General features: G+C 45.6%; 1 protein-coding gene across 2 annotated transcripts in view; it reads right to left on the reverse strand.

The window, feature by feature from the left end:
* Positions 1-915: 915 nt before the first annotated feature.
* Positions 916-22,899, reverse strand: part of LOC130277175 (microtubule-associated proteins 1A/1B light chain 3C-like) — a 61,051-nt gene continuing 39,067 nt past the window's right edge. The window contains exons 1-4 of one of the 2 annotated variants that reach the window (XM_056527569.1): positions 11,683-11,913; positions 7,013-7,068; positions 5,511-5,617; positions 916-1,233 (exon numbers count right to left, since the gene is read on the reverse strand). In XM_056527569.1, coding sequence (XP_056383544.1) covers positions 1,074-1,233; positions 5,511-5,617; positions 7,013-7,068; positions 11,683-11,752 — 393 coding nt within the window. In that variant the 5' untranslated portion in view covers positions 11,753-11,913 and the 3' untranslated portion in view covers positions 916-1,073. Of the gene's footprint in view, positions 1,234-5,510; positions 5,618-7,012; positions 7,069-11,682; positions 11,914-22,899 lie in introns of those variants that run through there. The other variant, XM_056527570.1, reaches the window with a different exon arrangement.

Raw genomic sequence — 22,899 nt, forward strand, 5'->3', positions numbered from 1 at the left:
TGTGAGCTCCTGTCAGGTTAAAGTGGGCGTTCCCCAGCAGGCGCGATGTCACTGAAGCCCGCGAGAGCTGTGCCTCGCCATACCCCGCATGTACTTCCTGAGTTTGGTCTCCTGCCGGGCCGGCAGGAGACCAAACTAACCGTTTGACTTGTGCAGGGAACAGAACAGAGCCACCTAGTGGCCATTTTTCCTTTACATTTAAAACATATAAAGGTTGAGAATTTTAACAGCAAGTAAATAGCAAATAGCAAAAATATAATTACATAAGGAACAATATATTAAAAGTTCTGTTTAGTGACAGGTACTCTCTAAAACAATCAATCAAACGAATATATATATATATATATATATATATAATTTTTTTTTTTTTCGTACTGCAAGAGTGCAAAAAGGTTTTCCACTTTCTGTAAGAAATCTTAAAGAATCCCACCTATTCTGCTCTGTAGGGAGAACTGTAGGATCAGGATCATGAAGAGTATGCAAAGCCTGTAAGGATTATGTCGGGCATCATGTGGTTGTCCAGCATCACATGATCACTATGCACTTTGCTAATACATAAAAAAGCATATTTTGACAAATATCTCTTTTTATATCAAGCTAGTCTTAAGAAATGTATGCAGTATCTTGGCCATTGACATGCCTTTAAAGGGGTACTCCGCTGCTCAGCGTTTGGAACAAACTGTTCCAAACGCTGGAGCGGGAAGCTCATGGCGTCATAGCCCCACCCCCTCATGATGTCACGCCCCGCCCCCTCAATGCAAGTCCAGGGGAGGGGGCGTGACGGCTGTCACGCCCCCTCCCCTAGACTTGCATTGAGGGGGCGGGGTGTGACGTCATGAGGGGGTGGGGCTATGACATCACGAGCTTCCCGCTCCAGCGTTCGGAACAGTTTGTTCCAAACGCTGAGCAGCGGAGTACCCCTTTAAGGATTTTTGTTCCTCTCCTAAATACAGCTGCTCCTTCTTATGGTCCCTGTAGAGCTTATGAGATCATGGAGTCTGCTCAGCCAGAACTCTTGTGTGGTCACACCTTGAGTCTATCTAGGGTATCATCTACGGTGCATGTAGAAGTCCTCAGCCGAATACTTCATGTGACCTGTAAGTCACGTAGAGAAAGCCGTCCTGGTCCCGGTGTTCTGTGTAGACTTCCAGAATGGTCAGCGATAAACTTGCCATCTGACGTTCATTGACCAGTACACAGAGCGAGTGTGATGGAGGTAAGGAGAGTCTGCACCTGTGTAGAGAGAAAGGGCTATGAGCACCAATGCAGGGTGGGGTGAATTATCATATTATCAGACCGTTTCACTTTTTTCACATTTTGTACTTTAAAAAAATATATATATAATTTTTTTAATAATTATAAAAAAAATAATAAAAAAATAATAATAAATAATAATAATTATAATAAATAATAATAATAATAAAAATAATAAATACAAATAAATAATAATTAATAATAATTAATTATATATATATATACATACACACACACACATATATAAAAAATAAATATAAATTATATATAAATAAATTTTGCATGGACATAAGCATTTAGACCCTTTGTTATGATGCTTGAAATTCAGCTACCGTTTTTCTTGCTCATCTTTTAGATGTGTCTACACCTTGATCTGAGTCACCCATGGTACATTCAGCTGACTGGACAGGATTTGCACAATGCATATCAGAGCATAAATCAAGCTATGAGGTGGAAAGAATTGCCTGTAGAGCTCAGACAGGATTGTGTGAAGCCACCGATCTGAAGAAGGGGACCAAAAAAATTTCTGTTGCACTGAAAGTTCCCAAGAGCACATTGACTTCTATAATTCTTACATGAAAGAGGTTTGGAGCTGGCCGCACCCACCAGACTAAGTAATTAGGGGAGAAGGGCCTTGGTAAGTTAACCAGTTGCCCATAGCAACCAATCAGATTGCTTCTTTAATTTTTAAAAAGGCCTTTGAAAAATAAAAAAACAATCTGATTGGTTGCTATGGGCAACTGGTCAAATTTTTCTCTACCCAGTGTTTGATAAATCTCCCCAATGGTCACTCTAGCTGAGCGCCAATGATTCTGTGTGCAGATAGGCGACATTTCCAGAAGGTCAACCATGAGTGCAGCCTCCACCAATCTGGGCTTTATGGCAGACTGGACAGGAAAAAGTCTCTACTCAGTAAAAGAAAAAGAAAAAACAACAACAACAACAAGATTGTCTATGGTGATGAATCCAAAATTGAACTTTTTGACCTTATTTCTTAGCATCATGTCTGGAGGAAACCAGGCACTGCCCATCACCTGCCCAATACCATCCCTACAGTGATCATGGTGGGGGCAGCATCATGTCTGGAGGAAACCAGGCACTGCCCATCACCTGCCCAATACCATCCCTACAGTGATCATGGTGGGGGCAGCATCATGTCTGGAGGAAACCAGGCACTGCCCATCACCTGCCCAATACCATCCCTACAGTGATCATGGTGGGGGCAGCATCATGTCTGGAGGAAACCAGGCACTGCCCATCACCTGCCCAATACCATCCCTACAGTGATCATGGTGGGGGCAGCATCATGTCTGGGGGAAAGCAGGTACTGCCCACCACCTGCCCAATACCATCCCTACAGTGATCATGGTGGGGGCAGCATCATGTCTGGAGGAAACCAGGCACTGCCCATCACCTGCCCAATACCATCCCTACAGTGATCATGGTGGGGGCAGCATCATGTCTGGAGGAAACCAGGCACTGCCCATCACCTGCCCAATGCCATCCTTACAGTGATCATGGTGGGGGCAGCATCATGTCTGGAGGAAACCAGGCACTGCCCATCACCTGCCCAATACCATCCCTACAGTGATCATGGTGGGGGCAGCATCATGTCTGGAGGAAACCAGGTACTGCCCATCACCTGCCCAATACCATCCCTACAGTGATCATGGTGGGGGCAGAATCATGTCTGGGGGAAACCAGGCACTGCCCATCACCTGCCCAATACCATCCCTACAGTGATCATGGTGGGGGCAGAATCATGTCTGGGGGAAACCAGGCACTGCCCATCACCTGCCCAATACCATCCCTACAGTGATCATGGTGGGGGCAGAATCATGTCTGGGGGAAACCAGGCACTGCCCATCACCTGCCCAATACCATCCCTACAGTGATCATGGTGGGGGCAGAATCATGTCTGGGGGAAACCAGGCACTGCCCATCACCTGCCCAATACCATCCCTACAGTTAAAGGGGTATTCCATGATTTTTTTTTTTTATTTGACTATGTTACAGGGGCTGTAAAGTTAGTGTAGTTCATAATATAGTGTCTGTATCTGTGTGTGACGGTTTTCTCACAATTCTTATGTTATTTTCGCCCCAATATTTATTTAAACATCATACAACATTACTGTTGTCTCGGGATTTCCCAGGTTGCAATGCGGCCGAGACCTGACATCACTAGTCAGTTGTGCAAAGGGAGCCAGTCCTGCTTCCATGGGTGGAGCGACAGATAAATCATTTTGCAACAGCTGTAGGCACCCTGATTAGAAAACACTGATCTTTAGAGCTTATTTGTGCTGCAATGGGTGGGGTGGCTGATGTGTATGAGAGGGAGGAATGTAACTTCACACTTAGGCGCCTTTCACACTATAAAAATACTTCCGTTATGAACGCCCGTTATAAAAAGTCTATGGGATTTTTCGAATAGCCGTTTTTACCCGTTATCGCCTATTATCGCCATTATTTTGGAAACGGGCAAATGAACAGGAGAAATAGTACATGGACTAATCTTCCTGTTATTATCGCCCGTTATTAATAAACGGGTTAAAACGGCTATTAGAAAAATCCCATAGACTATAATGGGATTTTGTAACGACCGTTAGTGATTTTGTACCGGCTGTATAACTGCAGATTTCCAGGCTTCATAACGGGCGTTCATAACGGAAGTATTTTTATAGTGTGAAAGGGGCCTTAGAAGCATGGAACTATGGGATGTGTAGTTTAAGAGACCAACTCCAACAGGAAATAACCAGATAGCCTGGCAGGTATGTACAGTGGTCCCTCAACATACGATGGTAATTTGTTCCAAACGAGCCATCGTTTGTCGAATCCATCGTATGTTGAGGGATTCGTGCAATGTAAAGTATAGGAAGCTGTACTCACCTGTTCCCGCCGCTCCCGATGGTGACCCCGGGCCTCCGCTGGGCTCTCCGCTGTCTTCTCCGGTCCTCTTCTGTCTTCACCGGTCCTCCTCTGTCTTCCGCAAGGCCTTACTGGGCCTGCGTAGCGACATCATTACGCCGCTGCGTACGCCATTCCTATTGGATGACGTGCGCAGCAGCGTATTGACGTCATCGGAGAGGGCCGAGAAGACACCGGAAGACCCGGAGGGCACCCCAGAGCATCGTGGAGGGGTAAGTAATACTCACCGCACCACACAGGGAACATTAAGCTGCTATCCGGCAACAGCTTAAGCATTTGGCGCTGTCGGATAGCACTTAATGCGATGGCCCCGACATAAAAAAGCATCATATGTCGATGCTGACATCGACATGCGATGGCCTCTGAGAGGCCATCGTATGTCGATTTCATCATATGTCGGGGCCATCGTAGGTCGGGGGGTCACTGTATTATAATCCCCTTATGGTGAATAACCCCTTCAAGTATGGTGGGGGCAGCATCAAGCTCTGGACCTCAGACAACAACTCTGTGAATGTCCTGAGCCCTGACTTAAACCCAATATATAATAACTTTGAAGAGACCTGAGAATGTCTTCCACCGACGGTTCACCGTCCAACATGACAGAGCTTGAGAGGATCTGCAGAGCAGAATGGCAGAAAATCCCCATATCCAGTTGTGGCCCCTAAGTCCTGAGTAAAGGGTCTGAATACTTATGTCCCTGCAAAATTTTAGTTTTCCCTGTTCAGTAAATTAGCAAAGATCTCTAAAATTCTGTTTTCCCTTCAACATTATGGGGTAATAAGTGCAGAATAATAGGGGGGGGGGGGGTAACTTATTATTTTTTTTTAATTCAGGACAAGGCTGCAACATAACAGAATGTGCAACATAATAAGCACTCACCCCAACGTACGTTTCGCGCTGAATGTGCTTCGTCAGGGGGCGTTCACGCCCCCTGACGAAGCACATTCAGTGCGAAACGTACGTTGGGGTTAGTGCTTGTGGTATATGGCTCTGCACTGGTAACTATATTCCATTATTTGCCTGCATATATTTATGTATAGATTCTCATTTCCTATATACCTGTATGTTTGGTCTGACTAGTGATGCTATCTACATGCTGATGCTTAGGGCATAGATCTAGATTTACAATTCTTTTTTGTCTATACCACTTTGTGCTCATTCCTTTTTTATGTATGAAATTGACAATAAAGTTTCTATTTTTCCTATGATTTTTGTGTTACTGCTATAGTTCTTTTTTCGGTGTTCACATTTGATAGTCAGTAACCCCTATACTTGTAACAGAAAGATAGTGAAACCTTCTGAATGTGTTGTATGTACTTTCATCCTCGTACCTTATCATACTGACAAATTGCCCCATTGTGATTTCCGGGGGTACAAGGAACTTGATCTTCTGAAGTGGAGGTAGCAGTTTTTCCCGATGACTTCTCTCTACTATAACCTGAACAAAAAAGAATGTAAAATAACTATACTTTTCTATGTACCATCCTATGAAATTATCATAAGCATTGTGCTTAAAGGGGTTATCCAGGAAAAAACTTATATATATATATATATATATATATATATATATATATATATATATATCTCAACTGGCTCCAGAAAGTTAAACAGATTTGTAAATTACTTCAATTAAAAAATCTTAATCCTTTCAGTACTTATGAGCTTCTGAAGTTAAGGTTGTTCTTTTCTGTCTGAGTGCTCTCTGATGACACCTGTCTCGGGTACCGCCCAGTTTAGAAGAGGTTTGCTATGGGGATTTGCTTCTAAACTGGGCGGTTCCCAAGACACGTGTCATCAGAGAGCACTTAGACAGAAAAGAACAACCTTAACTTCAGAAGCTCATAAGTACTGAAAGGATTAAGATTTTTTAATTGAAGTCATTTACAAATCTGTTTAAACTTTCTGGAGCCAGTTGATCTAAAAAAAAAAAAAAAAAGTTTTTTCCTGGAATACCCCTACTGGAATTGTAGTTTTGCAACAGCTGGAGGCACCCTGGTTGGGAAACACTGCACTAAACCAATCACTGGCCACAGTGGGAACCCATCTAAGCAAGTGATTGGCTGATTGCAGCAGATCCCGCAGAGTCGCAACTTCACTGGAAACAGGAAGAAATGGTAAAAAGTGGAGGAGCTGAAGAGCAAGAGTTCGGAGGACTTTTTTTTTTTTTACATTTAAAATCATTTTAAGTACCGTAATGTAGTGGGGCCCCGGAGAAAAGGGAGTAATTTAGACATGCAGTAAGGGTGAAAACAGACAGAGTGTTTTTGCGGTAATCTTAGCTAGGAGCCAATAAGGGAATATGAAATGCTATACACAGGTGTTATATGGCACAGGACTGTGATGAAGGGGGGGATGAAATGGCACAGGAGGGTGATGAAGGGGGGATGAAATGGCACAGGAGGGTGATGAAGGGGGGATGAAATGGCAAAGGAGGGTGATGAAGGGGGGATGAAATGGCACAGGAGGGTGATGAAGGGGGGGTGATGAAATGGCACAGGAGGGTGATGAAGGGGGGGGATGATGAAATTGCACAGGGAGTGAAAAAAGGGGAAACAAATGGCTCAGGGGGGTGATGAAGGGGTTTGATAAAATGGCACAGGGTGGTAGAGGCCACATTTAGAATGCTGATACTGGTATCACATTGTGCGTTTGGCGATATTGCCAGGAGTTTGTCACCAAACTATAAATGTCTAAGAAAGGTGTCGCCAACATGAAAAGTTTGGAAAGCTCTGCCCTAAAGGGAGCCTGTCCATGTTTCATGCTGGCTGTGGTTTGGTGATCATGAAACCAATGACAGGTTACGTATCAAACTGTATAAACCCCCATATCTTACCGGTATCTTGCAGGGGTATCTGCTCTTCACTCTATTAACTTCATGAATGCGACTATCTACAAAAAAGAAGAAAAAAATAACAAAAAATAAACAGCTTGTAAATCTTATTCATTTTACATCCTACAAATGAAAAGTGTAAATCATGGCAGCCTCACCGACACTGATACGGAGCAATGTAATCCTTTATGATATGTGGTGTCCCAGTACAGGATATCCTCCTACAGTCCTGTCAGGTGGAGTCCCTGTACATCCTCAGGGCTCTCCTGCAGTGTTGCTCCATAATGAGAATAGGTTGTATATTAAGTGTAAAGGACCTTTGACGTCGGTCACATGATTGTTAGTCACATGATAATGTTTGTCACATGTTTAAGTCATATGTTTGTTACCCAGAGAGCACCGGGTGGCCAGGTGACCCACAGGTGGCGGGAATAGGATTCAGAAGTGTGAATGGGAATGCGGAATCCCATAGAAGTCTATAGGTTTTATTTTGAGGTAGAAATTCTGCTGTATAAATAGACCCTAATAGGGCACCTTAAAGGGGTACTCCGCCCCTAGACATCTTATCCCCTATCCAAAGGATAGGGGATAAGATGTCAGATCGCCGCGGTGCCGCTGCTGGGGAGCCCCGGGATCCCCGCTGCGGCACCCCACTATCATTACTGCACAGAGCGAGTTCGCTCTGCGCGTAATGACGCGCAATACAGGGGCCGGAGCATCGTTACGTCACGGCTCCGCCCCTCGTGACGTCCCGGCCTGCCCCTTTCAATGCAAGTCTATGGGAGGGGGCGCGGCGGTCGTCACGCCCCCTGCCATAGACTTGCATTAAGGGGACGGGCCGTGATGTCACGAGGGGCGGAGCCATGACGTCACGCGGCTCCGTCCCCTGTATCGCCCATCATTACGCACAGAGCAAACTCGCTCTGTGCTGTAATGATAGCGCAGTGCCGCAGCGGGGATCCCGGGGCTCCCCAGCAGCGGCACCGCGGCGATCTGACATCTTATCCCCTATCCTTTGGATAGGGGATAAGATGTCTAGGGGCAGAGTACCCCTTTAAGAGTACTCCAGTGGAAAACCTTTTTTTTATTATTTAAATCAACTAGTGCCAGAAAGTTAAACAAATTTGTAAATGACTTCTATTAAAAAATCTTAATCCTTTCAGTACTTATTAGCTGCTGAACACTGCAGAGGAAATTCTTTTCTTTTTGGTATGGGGATTTTCTATGGGAATTTTCTCCTACTCTGGACAGTTCTTAAAATGGACAGAGATGTCAGCAGAGAGCACTGTGCTCGTGATGTCAGCAGAGAGCTCTGTGTTCCAAAAAGAAAAGAATTTCCTCTGTAGTATTCAACAGCTAATAAGTACTGGAAATATTAAGATTTTTTAATAGAAGTAATTTACAAATCTGGTTAACTTTCTGGCACCAGTTGATTAAAAAAAAAAAAATTTCCACTGGAGTACCCCTTTAAAAAAAAAAATTATTTGTACCACAGGTATGCAGTATTTTGAATGCATTACAAAGCATGGGCTATCATTGATGTATATGTGGTTCACCGTTACACATTTCTGTGATTGATACTTTTTTATTCCTTTTAAACCCTTGTAAGGCTAGATTTTTACTTGTCCAACAAAACGCCACATTTGCCGCACAGCTTTTTTTGCAGAAAAAAAACCAAACGCTGCATCCAGATGTAAGCTAGAAGTCAATAAGAAATTATGAAGCGCCAAACCCACTTGCCGTTTTTTCCTTTGTCGTTTTTTTTTACCTTCTTTTGCGTAGCTTTTTAAAAGCTCAGCATGATGAGACTATGGAGTTTTTTTTTTTTTTTTATAAAAAAAATCTTGGTGCTTCTTTTTTCATAGAAGTCAGGCAAAAAAAAAAGAAAAAAAGAACGCCATCAAAAATGTCATGCGGGTTTAGCATTGCTGTTTTCTCTGTTTTATTACCCCCCCCCCCATTCAGAATCACATGCTAAAAAATACACAAATTAAAAAATAAATAAATGACATACAAAGTGCATTTTGGGAGTGCAAAATGACAGGGCAGTTTTTTGTGTTTTATTTTTTTTTTTAGGTAAAAAAAAATAAAAAAGGCCAAAAAAAGAAACAAGAAGTGGACATATAGCCTGATATGATCATCTTGAAGGGGTAGTCTGAAAGAAAAAAACATATCCCCCTGTCCACAGGATAAGTGTCTGATCGCGGGGGTCTCCCAGCGGTCGTACCCCCACAATTTCCTGCCCGGCGCCCTGGCTCTCTGAGAGGAGTGTGTGCTACAGATGGCACACGCTCGCTCCATCCATTTCTCTGGGTCAGCTGGAGAGATCCGAGTGCTCGGGTATTTTCCTCCAGACTACCCATTTAAAGGGGTACTCTGGTAGAAACCTTTTTTTTTTTTTTTTTTTTTAAATCAACTGGTGCCAGAAAGTTACTGAAAAAGGATTACGATTTTTTTTATAGAAATAATTTACGAATCTGTTTAACTTTCTGGCACCAGTTGATTTAAAAAAAAAAAAAAAAAGTTTTCCACCGGAGTACCCCTTTAAGTTGGTTAAAAGCACAGCTCTTTCTGACACTGGGGGAGATTTATCAAAACCTGTGTAGAGAAAAAGTTGACCAATCAGATCGCTTCTTTAATTTTTTTTGAGGCCTTTTAAAAAAAAGAAAAGAAAAAAAAAGAAACAAACAAACAAACAACCTTATTAGTTGCTATGGGCAACAGGGCAACTTTTTCTCTGCACAGGTTCGGATAAATCTTTCCCCAAAGTTCTTTCTGGTCCTAATTATCCCTCCTCTTTTTGCCAGTGTTTCCCAACCAGGGTTCCTCCAGCTGCTGCAAAACTACAACTCCCAAGGTTCTTTCTGGTCCTAATTATCCCTCCTTTTTTTGCCAGTGTTTCCCAACCAAGGTGTCTCCAGCTGTTGCAAAACTACAATTCCCAAGGTTCTTTCTGGTCCTAATTATCCCTCCTCTTTTTGCCAGTGTTTCCCAACCAGGGTGTCTCCTGCTGTTACAAAACTACAACTCCCAAGGTTCTTTCTGGTCCTAATTATCCCTCCTCTTTTTGCCAGTGTTTCCCAACCAAGGTGTCTCCAGCTGTTGCAAAACTACAACTCCCAAGGTTCTTTCTGGTCCTAATTCTCCCTCCTCTTTTTGCCAGTGTTTCCCAACCAGGGTTCCTCCAGCTGCTGCAAAACTACAACTCCCAAGGTTCTTTCTGGTCCTAATTATCCCTCCTCTTTTTGCCAGTGTTTCCCAACCAGGGTTCCTCCAGCTGTTGCAAAACTACAATTCCCAAGGTTCTTTCTGGTCCTAATTATCCCTCCTCTTTTTGCCAGTGTTTCCCAACCAAGGTGTCTCCAGCTGTTGCAAAACTACAATTCCCAAGGTTCTTTCTGGTCCTAATTATCCCTCCTCTTTTTGCCAGTGTTTCCCAACCAGGGTGTCTCCTGCTGTTACAAAACTACAACTCCCAAGGTTCTTTCTGGTCCTAATTATCCCTCCTCTTTTTGCCAGTGCTTCCCAACCAAGGTATCTCCAGCTGTTGCAAAACTACAACTCCCAAGGTTCTTTCTGGTCCTAATTATCCCTCCTCTTTTTGCCAGTGTTTCCCAACCAGGGTTCCTCCAGCTGCTGCAAAACTACAACTCCCAAGGTTCTTTCTGGTCCTAATTATCCCTCCTCTTTTTGCCAGTGTTTCCCAACCAGGGTTCCTCCAGCTGTTGCAAAACTACAATTCCCAAGGTTCTTTCTGGTCCTAATTATCCCTCCTCTTTTTGCCAGTGTTTCCCAACCAAGGTGTCTCCAGCTGTTGCAAAACTACAACTCCCAAGGTTCTTTCTGGTCCTAATTCTCCCTCCTCTTTTTGCCAGTGTTTCCCAACCAGGGTATCTCCAGCTGTTACAAAACTACAACTCCCAAGGTTCTTTCTGGTCCTAATTATCCCTCCTCTTTTTGCCAGTGTTTCCGAACCAGGGTTCCTCCAGCTGTTGCAAAACTACAACTCCCAAGGTTCTTTCTGGTCCTAATTATCCCTCCTCTTTTTGCCAGTGTTTCCTAACCAAGGTGTCTCCAGCTGTTGCAAAACTACAACTCCCAAGGTTCTTTCTGGTCCTAATTATCCCTCCTCTTTTTGCCAGTGTTTCCCAACCAGGGTTCCTCCAGCTGCTGCAAAACTACAATTCCCAAGGTTCTTTCTGGTCCTAATTATCCCTCCTCTTTTTGCGAGTGTTTCCCAACCAGGGTTCCTCCAGCTGTTGCAAAACTACAACTCCCAAGGTTCTTTCTGGTCCTAATTATCCCTCCTCTTTTTGCCAGTGTTTCCCAACCAGGGTTCCTCCAGCTGTTGCAAAACTACAATTCTCAAGGTTCTTTCTGGTCCTAATTATCCCTCCTATTTTTGCCAGTGTTTCCCAACCAAGGTGTCTCCAGCTGTTGCAAAACTACAACTCCCAGCATGCCCGAACAGCCTTCGGCTGTTCGGGCATGCTGGGATTTGTAGTTTTGCAACAGCTGGAGACGCACTGTTTGGAAAACACTAAAATAAAGTGTGAAAACAAACATAACCTAAACATAAAAAAAAACATAAAAACATTAATAAAAAAATAAAATAAAATACGACTGTATTTTCTAATCCAGTAATGCCCAATGTCTATTTGCCATGCACTTACCAAGGCGTTTTCTCTGCTTGAAGTAAGTGGTGTTGAGTTCCAGGCTGGCGCTGTTCATGAGGGGTGGCATCGTCACTGTGTGTGGCCTCAATCTCTTGTGTCCATCTGCCCCTTACTGTCACCCACTCTTTATAAGTAGCAGGCAGCTGGAACCAGTTAGATCTGGCAGCTCCCACCCTCTTTCTCCTGGTTCCCGGAATGCCTAAATTGCCCCCCCACATCTCACACCAACCTGTGGACCTGACCTCAGCTCCTTCACTAGTGTGTGACACAGAAGATTTACAGAACGTTCTGTATGATACTATACGATACTGAACCTCCTAAAATATCACAAGTATGGGGGCCCCATAATCACGGAGAGGGGAAAAAAATCTCTTCTACAGTGGTCCCTCAAGTTACAATATTAATCGGTTCAAGGACGACCATTGTACAGTGATCCCCCGACCTACGATGGCCCCGACATAAGATCATTTCAACATGCGATGCTTTTGTATGTCGGGGCCATCGCATAAACGGCTATCCGGCAGCGCAGACTGTTTCAGCTGCCACCGGATAGCCGTTTACGGTGCCCCATGTGGTCCAGTGATGATCACTTACCTGTCCACGGGGCTCCGGAGCGTCCTCTTCGGGATCCCCTGCATGGCTGTCGCTCTCCTTCGTCGTCGTTGCGGCGCACGCCGTCCCGTCATCCAATAGGAGCGGTGTGCGCAGCGACGTGATGATGGCGATGGAGAGAGATGATCCCAGGCAGCAGAGACAGTCCGAAGCGGCGGGGACACCCCGGGGACGCGGCGACAGTGATGGAGGGCGACATCCAGGGCAGCGGTGATGGTCCGGAGCGGCGGGGACAGGTGAGTATAACTTCCTATTCTTTTCATTGCACGGATCCCTCAACTAACGATGGTTCATTTGGAACGAATTACCATTGTATGTTGAGGGACCACTGTATGTAGAACCCATAAATCTATGGAAACCTGGTAATTGGTTCTAAAGGCCCAAAAAGACATCCAAAAACAGGAAAAAGTGAGGATTAAAGAAAAATAAGTATATAACTAATACAGATAAACCAAGTCCTTACATATAAAAGTAAGAAAGATCTGCTGGGAGCTGTAATCACTGTCTATGTAGAGGACAGGAGCTTCTTCAGGGTCCTGTACAGTGCACAGTGTCCTAAAAAAGTCCTGGTGTCCAAAGGAGCAGCTAACCCTGGCACAGGTAAAGAGTACAAAACATGTAATACCTCCTTGTACTGTAGGGGGCGCTACCAGACACAACTCAGTGCATACGCTTCAGTAATACAGGGTTTTTACCAGTAAAATGCCCATTCTGATTGGTCAGATCTTCCAGCCATTGACACATTTCGCAGATCTGGACTGTCCGTACATTTTATGTTGAGTCTGGTTTCAAATTACAATGGTCCAGAAAAGACTTTGTATGTTGAAACTATTGTATGTTGAGGCCATTGTAAATTAAAGGAGTACTCTGGCGCAAAACATCTTATCCCCTATCAAAAGGATAAGATGTTAGATCGGAGGGGCCCCCCGTGATCACGGTGCGGCACCCCGGTCATCCGTGCATGGAGCGAACTTCACTCTGTGCCAGAATACTGGTGACTACAGCCGCCGCACCCTGTCCATTCAGGTCTATGGGAGGAGGCGTGACGGCTACGTACTAGCAGTCACGCCCCCTCCCATAGACATGAATGGAGGGGGCGTGGCGTGATGTCACCAACTTAGGAGCTCCACTAACATCGATCTGACATCTAACCCCCTATCCTTTTGATAGCGGATAAGATGTTTTGCAAGGGAGTACCCCTTTCAGGGATCACTGTATATAGTACAGTAGGTTTATAGCGTCCAGTATGTGAATCATTGGGGTGTTTCATTAGAGATAACCCCTATCCGAAACTAGGCCTGTCGACCCAAGGCAGTGGCATACATAGAAGAAAAAAATTACACAATTACAAATATCAAAATGGGCCTCCAATTATGGTTTCTGATAGTGCCGTTACCCCTGGATAGAAAGGTCTGATGTTTACTTCTGATTACTTTCCACGAGCCTTTGGTCAGTACCACCCTCTATTAATTTGGTGACAATGCAGTTCCCTGGAGAGAGGAGTTCTGCAAAGTTTCTTACCAATAGAAAAAGGAATGGGGACAACCAAGGGCCCCATATTGGCCGGATGGCCTGCCTTGTCCTGAGTCGTCCTACCACTCCCAGCCAATAGCTGACTTTACCAGAGAAAAAATGCGGCCAGCTAAATGAATGACCGTCCTTGTAATACGAGGTCGGCTCAAATGGAGCTTTCCATTTTGGCTTATTGAAAGCGGATCCTAAGAAGGGAACCCTGCTCTATAATGAGCCCTATCAGGGTATACGGATAGATTTGCAAAAAGAAAAATGCAGAGATGGTGCCTGATAGTGCCGTTACCTTTGTGGAAGAAATAAATTATTTGGAAAAGAATGAATGAAATATCGCTCACCTTATAGAGTTGTGCAAAATTACAGGCACTCTGGGATGCGCCCAAATTGGTGTGTGGCGAGGTACCGGGGGCCGCTGGCTGTTGGCACCGCTGGCAGGCGGTCAGGATGCAGGCTGAAAATGCGGGTGTCTGTGGCAAGGGACGGTCCCAAAAATCTGACTGGTAGTGCAGAAAATTTTCGCAGGGATACTGTGTGAAATTGCTAGCCCAGGATCCAATCAAAATTAAAGACGGCCCTGTCTGCCCCATAAGAGACCAATATAATAATTGGCACATGGGGCCCTGTTGCAGATTTTTAGGGGCCCAGAAACTACAAGTAATGCTTCTGCATCCACTGCTCAGGAAGGGGTTTGTCCCTGACAAGCACTGAGTCCGTCCTCACTCACCATGCATTCACTTCCTCCCTGAGTCTCCTGTGCTGTGCTGTGTCTCTTCATCCAATCACTACAGGCTGCTCTTTAACCCTCTCCTCTCTGAGTCTGATAAACAGGACAGGAGTGAGCACAGAGGAGTGATAGTCCCACACCCAATTTGTCTCAGCCTGTGCTTCAACTTGGACAAAGATGATGCTGCAGCGGGACAGGATTATGTTCTGGATGGTATGGGGACACCTAGTGGTGTATTATTTTTTTTTGTGTTTTTTTTAATAAGCCATGATTTCTATAAAAAGGAGATCATTTTTTTAAATAAAGCACATTACCACATGTCACCACAGATCTCTGTAAAACCAGAGTACAAAACCAAAGTGAGTGAAAATAACGCTACTGCGTTTTATAAAAAACTAGAAAAAAAGATGACCGTAGCGCAAGTGGAAATAAAGGAGAACAAAAGGGTTAAATTCTTGCTCGACAAGCAAGACTACGACAAAGGCCTGACAAGAAAAATCGTAGGTTGCAATACAGAAAATCTTAAAGGAAACCAGTTTCTGAGTTTTGGACTACTGATTCTGAGACAAGCTGTTCAGATGATCCCACTATGTCACGCAATACAAATAAAAAATTCTCTAACCCTGGTCAACGCCCTTTAGAAAACGCACTAGAAGGGGCAGGAGGAAACCCAAGAGAACAGGGTCGGAACCCTATCAGGAAACGCAAGAGAGTAACTTGGAAGCATGATTATTGTTCAAAATGTCATTAATCTCAAGGATGTCACCTTAGCAACGACTGCCTAACATTATTGTCCAAGGGCTTGAACTTTAGGTTGTGTGACTCTTTTTGAAATTTTGATTTCTATAAAAGGTAACATAAAATCAACCTCCGGAAATATTTTTCTAAACATCCTTGTTACGCCGAGCGCTCCGGGTCCCTGCTCCTCCCCGGAGCGCTCGCGGCGTTCTCCTCTCTGCAATACCCCGGTCAGACCCGCTGACCGGGAGCGCTGCACTGACATTCACGTTGGGGATGCGATTCGCATAGCGGGACGCGCCCGCTCGCGAATCGCATCCCAAGCCACTTACCCGTCCCGGTCCCCGGCTGTCACGTTCTGGCGCGCGCGGCTCCACTCTCTAGGGCGAGCGCGCGCCAGCTCTCTAAGATTTAAAGGGCCATTGCACCAGTGATTGGTGCCTGGCCCAATCAGTCTAATTAGCTTCCACCTGCTCCCTGTCCATATTGTCACTTCCCCTGCACTTCCTCGCCGGATCTTGTTGCCTTGTGCCAGAGAAAGCGTTTAGTGTTGTCCAAAGCCTGTGTTCCAGATCTTCTGCTATCCTCATTGACTACGAACCTTGCCGCCTGCCCCGACCTTCTGCTACGTCTGACCTTGCCTCTGCCTAGTCCTTCTGTCCCACGCCTTCTCAGCAGTCAGCGAGGTTGAGCCGTTGCCGGTGGATACGACCTGGCTGCTACCGCCGCAGCAAGACCATCCCGCTTTGCGGCGGGCTCTGGTGAAAATCAGTAGCAACCCTAGAACCGGTCCACCGACACAGTCCACGCCAATCCCTCGCTGACACAGAGGATCCACATCCAGCTAGCCGAATCCTAACAATCCTGATAGGAGAGTGTGGTGAGGGTGTGAAAGGGCAGATGTTGTAACCCTTAGGGCATATGTTATTAACCCTTGATATTCGTGACACCAGGGCGTGGTTATCCTCTACACCACCCGAGGTATGGCCGTTGATTCCTGGGCCAGGCGCGGGGGAAATAATCACTCCGATGCAAAGTTACGGAACAAGGTTACGGGCAGCTTTACTGAGGCAGACAGATTTCATTGTCTTTACAGCTCAGTTAGGCCCAAGGAGGTGACCAGTGACTCTAGGAGACTTGCAGGCTCGCTGGGACTTGTAGTGGACTTGGAATCAATTATGCAGTCCCACACTGACTTTAGACTTGACAGACTTGACTAGGCTGACTAGACTTCTCCCATGTGTTTGCTTACCAGGCTTTGACTTTCACCTGAAGGGGGTTCCATGATGATAGAAGCATGGCTGGGATGTTAGGCCTCGGTCTCCATCAGGACACCAGACACTTTCAGGTCTTGACTGTACTGCTCCTCAGACTCATCTCTTGACTGAAATAACTAGCTCCTCTGGAGGGGTCCTATAGGTCACCCACAAGTCACCTGGTCACTGACACCTTCCCTGGTTACAAAGGCTTAGTTACAACATTAAAAGCCATATTAAAGGAGAACTCCAGAATAGAAAAATTGTCCCCCATACTGCCGGAAGTAAAAAAAAAAAAAATTGATACATACCTTCCTTCGCTCCCCTGATGCCTCTGGTAACCCACTCCAGTCTCCGCCGAGATCCTCTTCCTGGTTGCCGGTGGTCGGCGAGTCATACTGCACTCAGCCAATCCCTGGCCGCAGCGAAGTCCCGATTCGCCCGGTAATAGCCAAAGCGGCAGTGTGACGTTTTCGGCCCCGGCAGTAGGTCCCATTTGGGGTTCCCACCTCTTCATCCTTACTCATATTCACACCTGGTCCACACACATTGAGCTGCAATTGTATTCCTTTTTATAGTGCCGGTCATTTTCTTTCTTCTACATGCTGTTAATTTAACTATCCTATATTTTAGTTGCAGCAGGTGATATCAGAATTGAACATGTCACCATTTTTCTCACTAAATATATTTCCAAAGGTTCTATTGACATGAAATTTCCACTAACCCAAGTAATTCATACATATAACGAAACCAAAAGACATCAGCTCAGAAAATAAGTTATGTGTAATAATGTGAAATGACACGGGGGGGAGTATTGAACCCTTAAGACGGGAGGTGCAAAAAGGCATGGAAAGCCAAGACAACAGCTGACATCTATCAGTAATTAAAAAGCAATCCCGTCCCTTGTCATTATTTTATTATTATTATTATTTTATTATTTATTAGCAAATTAACATCAGCCGGTTCGGTCCCAACTGATGGCTACAAAATGGTCTCATTGCCAAGGTGTCACACAAGACACATCTCATGATGGGTAAAAGCAAAGAGCCGTCTCCAGATCAAGTGTTGTAAAACATAACGTTGGGTTGGTTATAGGCTCATTTCTAAGCTTCTGAATGCTCCATTGATCCCTGTTGGGGCCATAATATGGAAGTGGAAAGACAACCATTTCACCATAAATTTGCCCCGACCAGGTGCTCCTCACAAGATGTCTGAAGAGGAGTGAGAAGAATATTCAGAAGAGTTGTCCAAGAGCTTGTGTAAAGTTTGCTGCACAATTTATGGAAAAGCCAGTGAAATAATGGGAGAATATTGTGAATTCAGGTTAGAATATATATATGTGAATTCAGGTAGAAGACAGACATGGTCGCACATCTACAATCTTGTATACCATATTTATCGGGGTATACCACGCACCGGCCTATAACACGCACCCTCATTTTACCAAGGATATTTAGGTAAAAAAAGTTTTTTACCCAAATATCCATGGTAAAATGAGGGTGCGTGTGCGCGCGTGTATACCCCGATATACCCCCAGGAAAGGCAGGGGGAGAGAGGCTGTTGCTGCCCGCTTCTCTCCCCCTGCCTTTCCTGGGGTCTAGAGCCCTGCTGCCAGCCCTTCTCTCCCCCTGGCTATCGGCGCCGCTGCCCGTTCTCTCCTCCTGACTATCGGTGCCGGCGCCCCATTGCCGGCGGCGATAGCCAGGGGGAGAGAAGCGGCGCCGACAGCCAGGGGGAGAGAAGGGGCAGCGGCACCCATTGCCGGCACCGCTGCCCCGTTGCCTCCCCCCATCCCCGGTGGCATAATTACCTGGGTCGGGTCCGCGCTGCTGCAGGCCTCCGGTGTGCATCCCCTGCGTCGTTGCTATGCGCTGCACGGCGCGGCGCATGACGTCAGTGCGCCGCGCCGTGCATAGCAACGACGCAGGGGACGCACGCCGGAGGCCTGCAGCAGCGCGGACCCGACCCAGGTAATTATGCCACCGGGGATGGGGGGAGGCAACGGGGCAGCGGCGCCGGCAATGGGTGCCGCTGCCCCTTCTCTCCCCCTGGCTCTCGGCGCGGCTTCTCTCCCCCTGGCTATCGGCGTCGGCAGTGGGGCGCCGGCACTGATAGTCAGGGGGACAGAACGGGCAGCGGCGCCGATAGCCAGGGGGAGAGAAGGGCCGGCAGCAGGGCTCTAGACCCCAGGAAAGGCAGGGGGAGAGAAGCGGGCAGCGACGGCCTCTCTCCCCCTGCCTTTCCTGGGGGTGTATCGGCGTATAACACGCACATAGACTTTAAGTGCGTGTTATACGCTGATAAATACGGTAATGATCTAATTGCTTCTCAGCATAATTTCAAAAACTAACAGGTTGTTAGTGTATACGTTTTGATCAAGAAGTACAAGCCCACTCGCCACGTCAAGGCCACCAATTTAGAGTGGGTCCCTAACGTCCCTAGCATAAAATGGCGTAGCACTGGGCGGCGACAACCTGTTAGTTTTTGAAATTATGCTGAGAAGCAATTAGATCATTGTGCAAGATTGTAGATGTGCGACCATGTCTGTCTTCTACCTGAATTCACATATGTATATATATATATATATATACACACACACACACACATTGAGTATCATACATTTAGATGAATCCGCCCTGGCCTTTCTGCGCGGTGTACGTGTCTTTCCCTCACGTCTCTGCCTCCCCTCTGTGATTTCTTTCTTTGGAGCGGCATACCTTCCAGTTTAACCTCCTGATGTCTCTGCCTTCCCACTGTGTCTACAGCACCTTGTGACCCGTCCTTTCACTCTCAGTGCCCTCTTTCTAATGAATATCACTTCTCCAACTAATGACTACATTCCTCCCAAAATGATCTCTACATTGTAGCGTTCCCTTTTTCCCACAGTGTCTACCATATGCCGAAAGTATTTAATTTACACGCGTATCCCCCTATACAGAGCTCCCTCAAGTTACAATATGAATTGGTTCCAAGGAAGAAATCATTCACACTACATATTTCCGACCACGGCGTAAATTCTGTAGTGTAAATGGTGGAGCAGAATTCTATTGAAAATAATAGGAGGCTGCTACACCGTATTTTCCAAGCAGAATTCCGCTCAGAAAATATGTTGTCTATGGAGACAACGCATTTCCAAACGGTCCTATTGCAGGCTTGTTTTGCCAGAGCCCACTCCATACCGAATCTCTGCCCAGAATACCTGTAAATGAGCCTTCACTCTATAGCAATCTGGTATTTGGTTCTGAAGCCACCAAAATGACATAAGACATAGGTAAAAGTGAGGATTAAAGAAAACTAAATAGATAACTAATACAGATAAAGCAAATCCTTCCATATAAAAGTAATAAAGATCTGCTGGGGGCTGTAAATCACTGTCTATGTAGAGGACAGGAGCTTCTTCAGGGTCCTGTACAGTACACAATGTCCTAAAAAAGTCATGGAGCCGCCCTTACCTGGTGTCCAAAGGAGCAGCTAACCCTGGAACAGGTAAAGAGTACAGAACATGTAATACCTCCCTGTACTGTAGGTGGCGCTACCAGACACCAGTCAGTGCATACACTTCAATAATACAGGTAAAGAGTACAGAACATGTAATACCTTCCTGTACTGTAGGGGGCGCTACCAGACACCAGTCAGTGCATACACTTCAATAATACAGGTAAAGAGTACAGAACATGTAATACCTCCCTGTACTGTAGGGGGCACTACCAGACAGCCAGTCAGTGCATGCACTTCAGTAATACAGGTAAAGAGTACAGAACATGTAATACCTCCCTGTACTGTAGGTGGCGCTACCAGACACCAGTCAGTGCATACATTTCAATAATACAGGTAAAGAGTACAGAACATGTAATACCTCCCTGTACTGTAGGTGGCGCTACCAGACACCAGTCAGTGCATACACTTCAATAATACAGGTAAAGAGTACAGAACATGTAATACCTCCCTGTACTGTAGGGGGCGCTACTCAGGCACCAGTCAGTGCATACACTTCAATAATACAGGTAAAGAGTACAGAACATGTAATACCTCCCTGTACTGTAGGGGGCGCTACCAGACACCAGTCAGTGCATATACTTCAATAATACAGGTAAAGAGTACAGAACATGTAATACCTCCCTGTACTGTAGGGGGCGCTACCAGACACCAGTCAGTGCATATACTTCAATAATACAGGTAAAGAGTACAGAACATGTAATACCTCCCTGTACTGTAGGGGGCGCTACCAGACACCAGTCAGTGCATATACTTCAATAATACAGGTAAAGAGTACAGAACATGTAATACCTCCCTGTACTGTAGGGGGCACTACCAGACAGCCAGTCAGTGCATGCACTTCAATAATACAGGTAAAGAGTACAGAACATGTAATACCTCCCTGTACTGTAGGGGGCGCTACCATGCACCAGTCAGTGCATACACTTCAATAATACAGGTAAAGAGTACAGAACATGTAATACCTCCCTGTACTGTAGGGGGCGCTACCAGACACCAGTCAGTGCATACACTACAATAATAAGGGTAAAGAGTACAGAACATGTAATACCTCCCTGTACTGTAGACAACCAGTCAGTGCATGCACTTCAGTAATACAGGTGTTTTACCAGTGAATGCCCATTCTAATTGGTCAGTTCTTCCAACGATTGACATTTCACAGATCTGGACTGTCCGTAGCATTGTATGGTGAATCTGATTTTAAGTTATAATGGTCCAGAAAAGGCCATTTTATGTTACAAATACTGTATGTTGAGACCATTTTAAGTTAAGGGATCACTGTACATTAGCCAAAGTGGCACGATAGTAGCATGCCGGAAAAAAAACCCAAGGGACCATGTCCTTCTGAAGATCTGTGTTTGTCCTGCAGTGGCGTTGGGGTGTGTGTACAGGACCGGGTGACATCCCCAAGCTTGGTGACACCACAAACCAAAGTAATAATCCCATAGTGGTGCCGCCCCAGCCACCAGTCAAAAGGGGGCACAGGGGGCATTTTACAGTAAATGTAAATAGGGGCACAGGGGGCATTATCAATTTAAATAGGGGCACAGCGGGTATCATAAATGTAAAGAGGGACACGGTGCGTTATAAATTTAAAGGGGGGAACAGGGGGCATTATAAATGTAAAGGGGGGCATAGGGGGCATTATAAATGTAAAGGGGGGGCACAGGAGGCATTATAAATGTAAAGGGGGCACAGGGGGTATTATAAATGTAAAGGAAGGCATAGGGGGCATTATAAATGTAAAGGGGGGCACAGGAGGCATTAGATATGTAAAGAGGGGCACAGGGGGCATTATAAATGTAAAGGGGGGCACAGGGGGCATTATAAATGTAAAGGGGGCACAGGGGGCATTATAAATGTAAAGGGGGGCACAGGAGGCATTAGATATGTAAAGAGGGGCACAGGGGGCATTATAAATGTAAAGGGGGGCACAGGGGGCATTATAAATGTAAAGGGGGGAACAGGGGGCATTATAAATGTAAAGGGGGGCACAGGGGGCATTATAAATGTAAAGGGGGGCACAGGAGGCATTAGATATGCAAAGAGGGGCACAGGGGGCATTATAAATGTAAAAGGGGGCACAGGAGGCATTAGATATGTAAAGAGGGGCACAGGGGGCATTATAAATGTAAAAGGGGCATTATAAATGTATGAGAGGGCACAAGGGGCCGTTATAATTGTATGAGCGGGCGCAAGGGGGCATTATTAATGTATAAGGGGGAATTCAACCAGAAAATTCCACATGGAAATTCTGCTGCAGCAGAGTCCTACTGATTTCATTTGGATTCTGCTGCACTGTGCACACAGCAGAATTTCCGCCTGCCGGAGTCTTGCCGTCTATGAGACAGCAGATTTCCGAGCGATCCTATTGCTGGCCTGATTGTTGAAATGTGCAGAATGTCCATCTGTGTTTTCCAGGCAGACGTGCCGCACATTTCTGTGTGAACCCGGCCTTACTGTATGGGGCACTGTGGGGCCATTAGATTAGGCACAGGGGACATTATTACTGAGTGGGAGTAACATTGGGGAATTGTTTGTAAATATAATAACAGTGGGGGCATTGTTAAAGAATGGGGGGGGAGGGGGTCACAGTGGGGGCATTATTAGTTGGGATATTATTAAATATATTATTATGGAAACCTAATAGGGGAATCATCATCCTCAGAGACGAGTTGGGAGAAGTCATCATGTCATTTGAGTTGGATGGAGAAGAAAAGGGAAAGAGAAGACATGAGTATAATTACTTGGGGTATATAATTAATGTTGTGTTGGTATTTAAGTCCATATGGTTCTGTATTATGACTTATATGGTGTCAGATCCTTTATACTACTGTATGGAGGGAATAGGGGTTATAG

This window comes from Hyla sarda, chromosome 6 (genome assembly GCF_029499605.1).
Source record: "Hyla sarda isolate aHylSar1 chromosome 6, aHylSar1.hap1, whole genome shotgun sequence".
Taxonomy (NCBI): Eukaryota; Metazoa; Chordata; class Amphibia; order Anura; family Hylidae; genus Hyla; species Hyla sarda.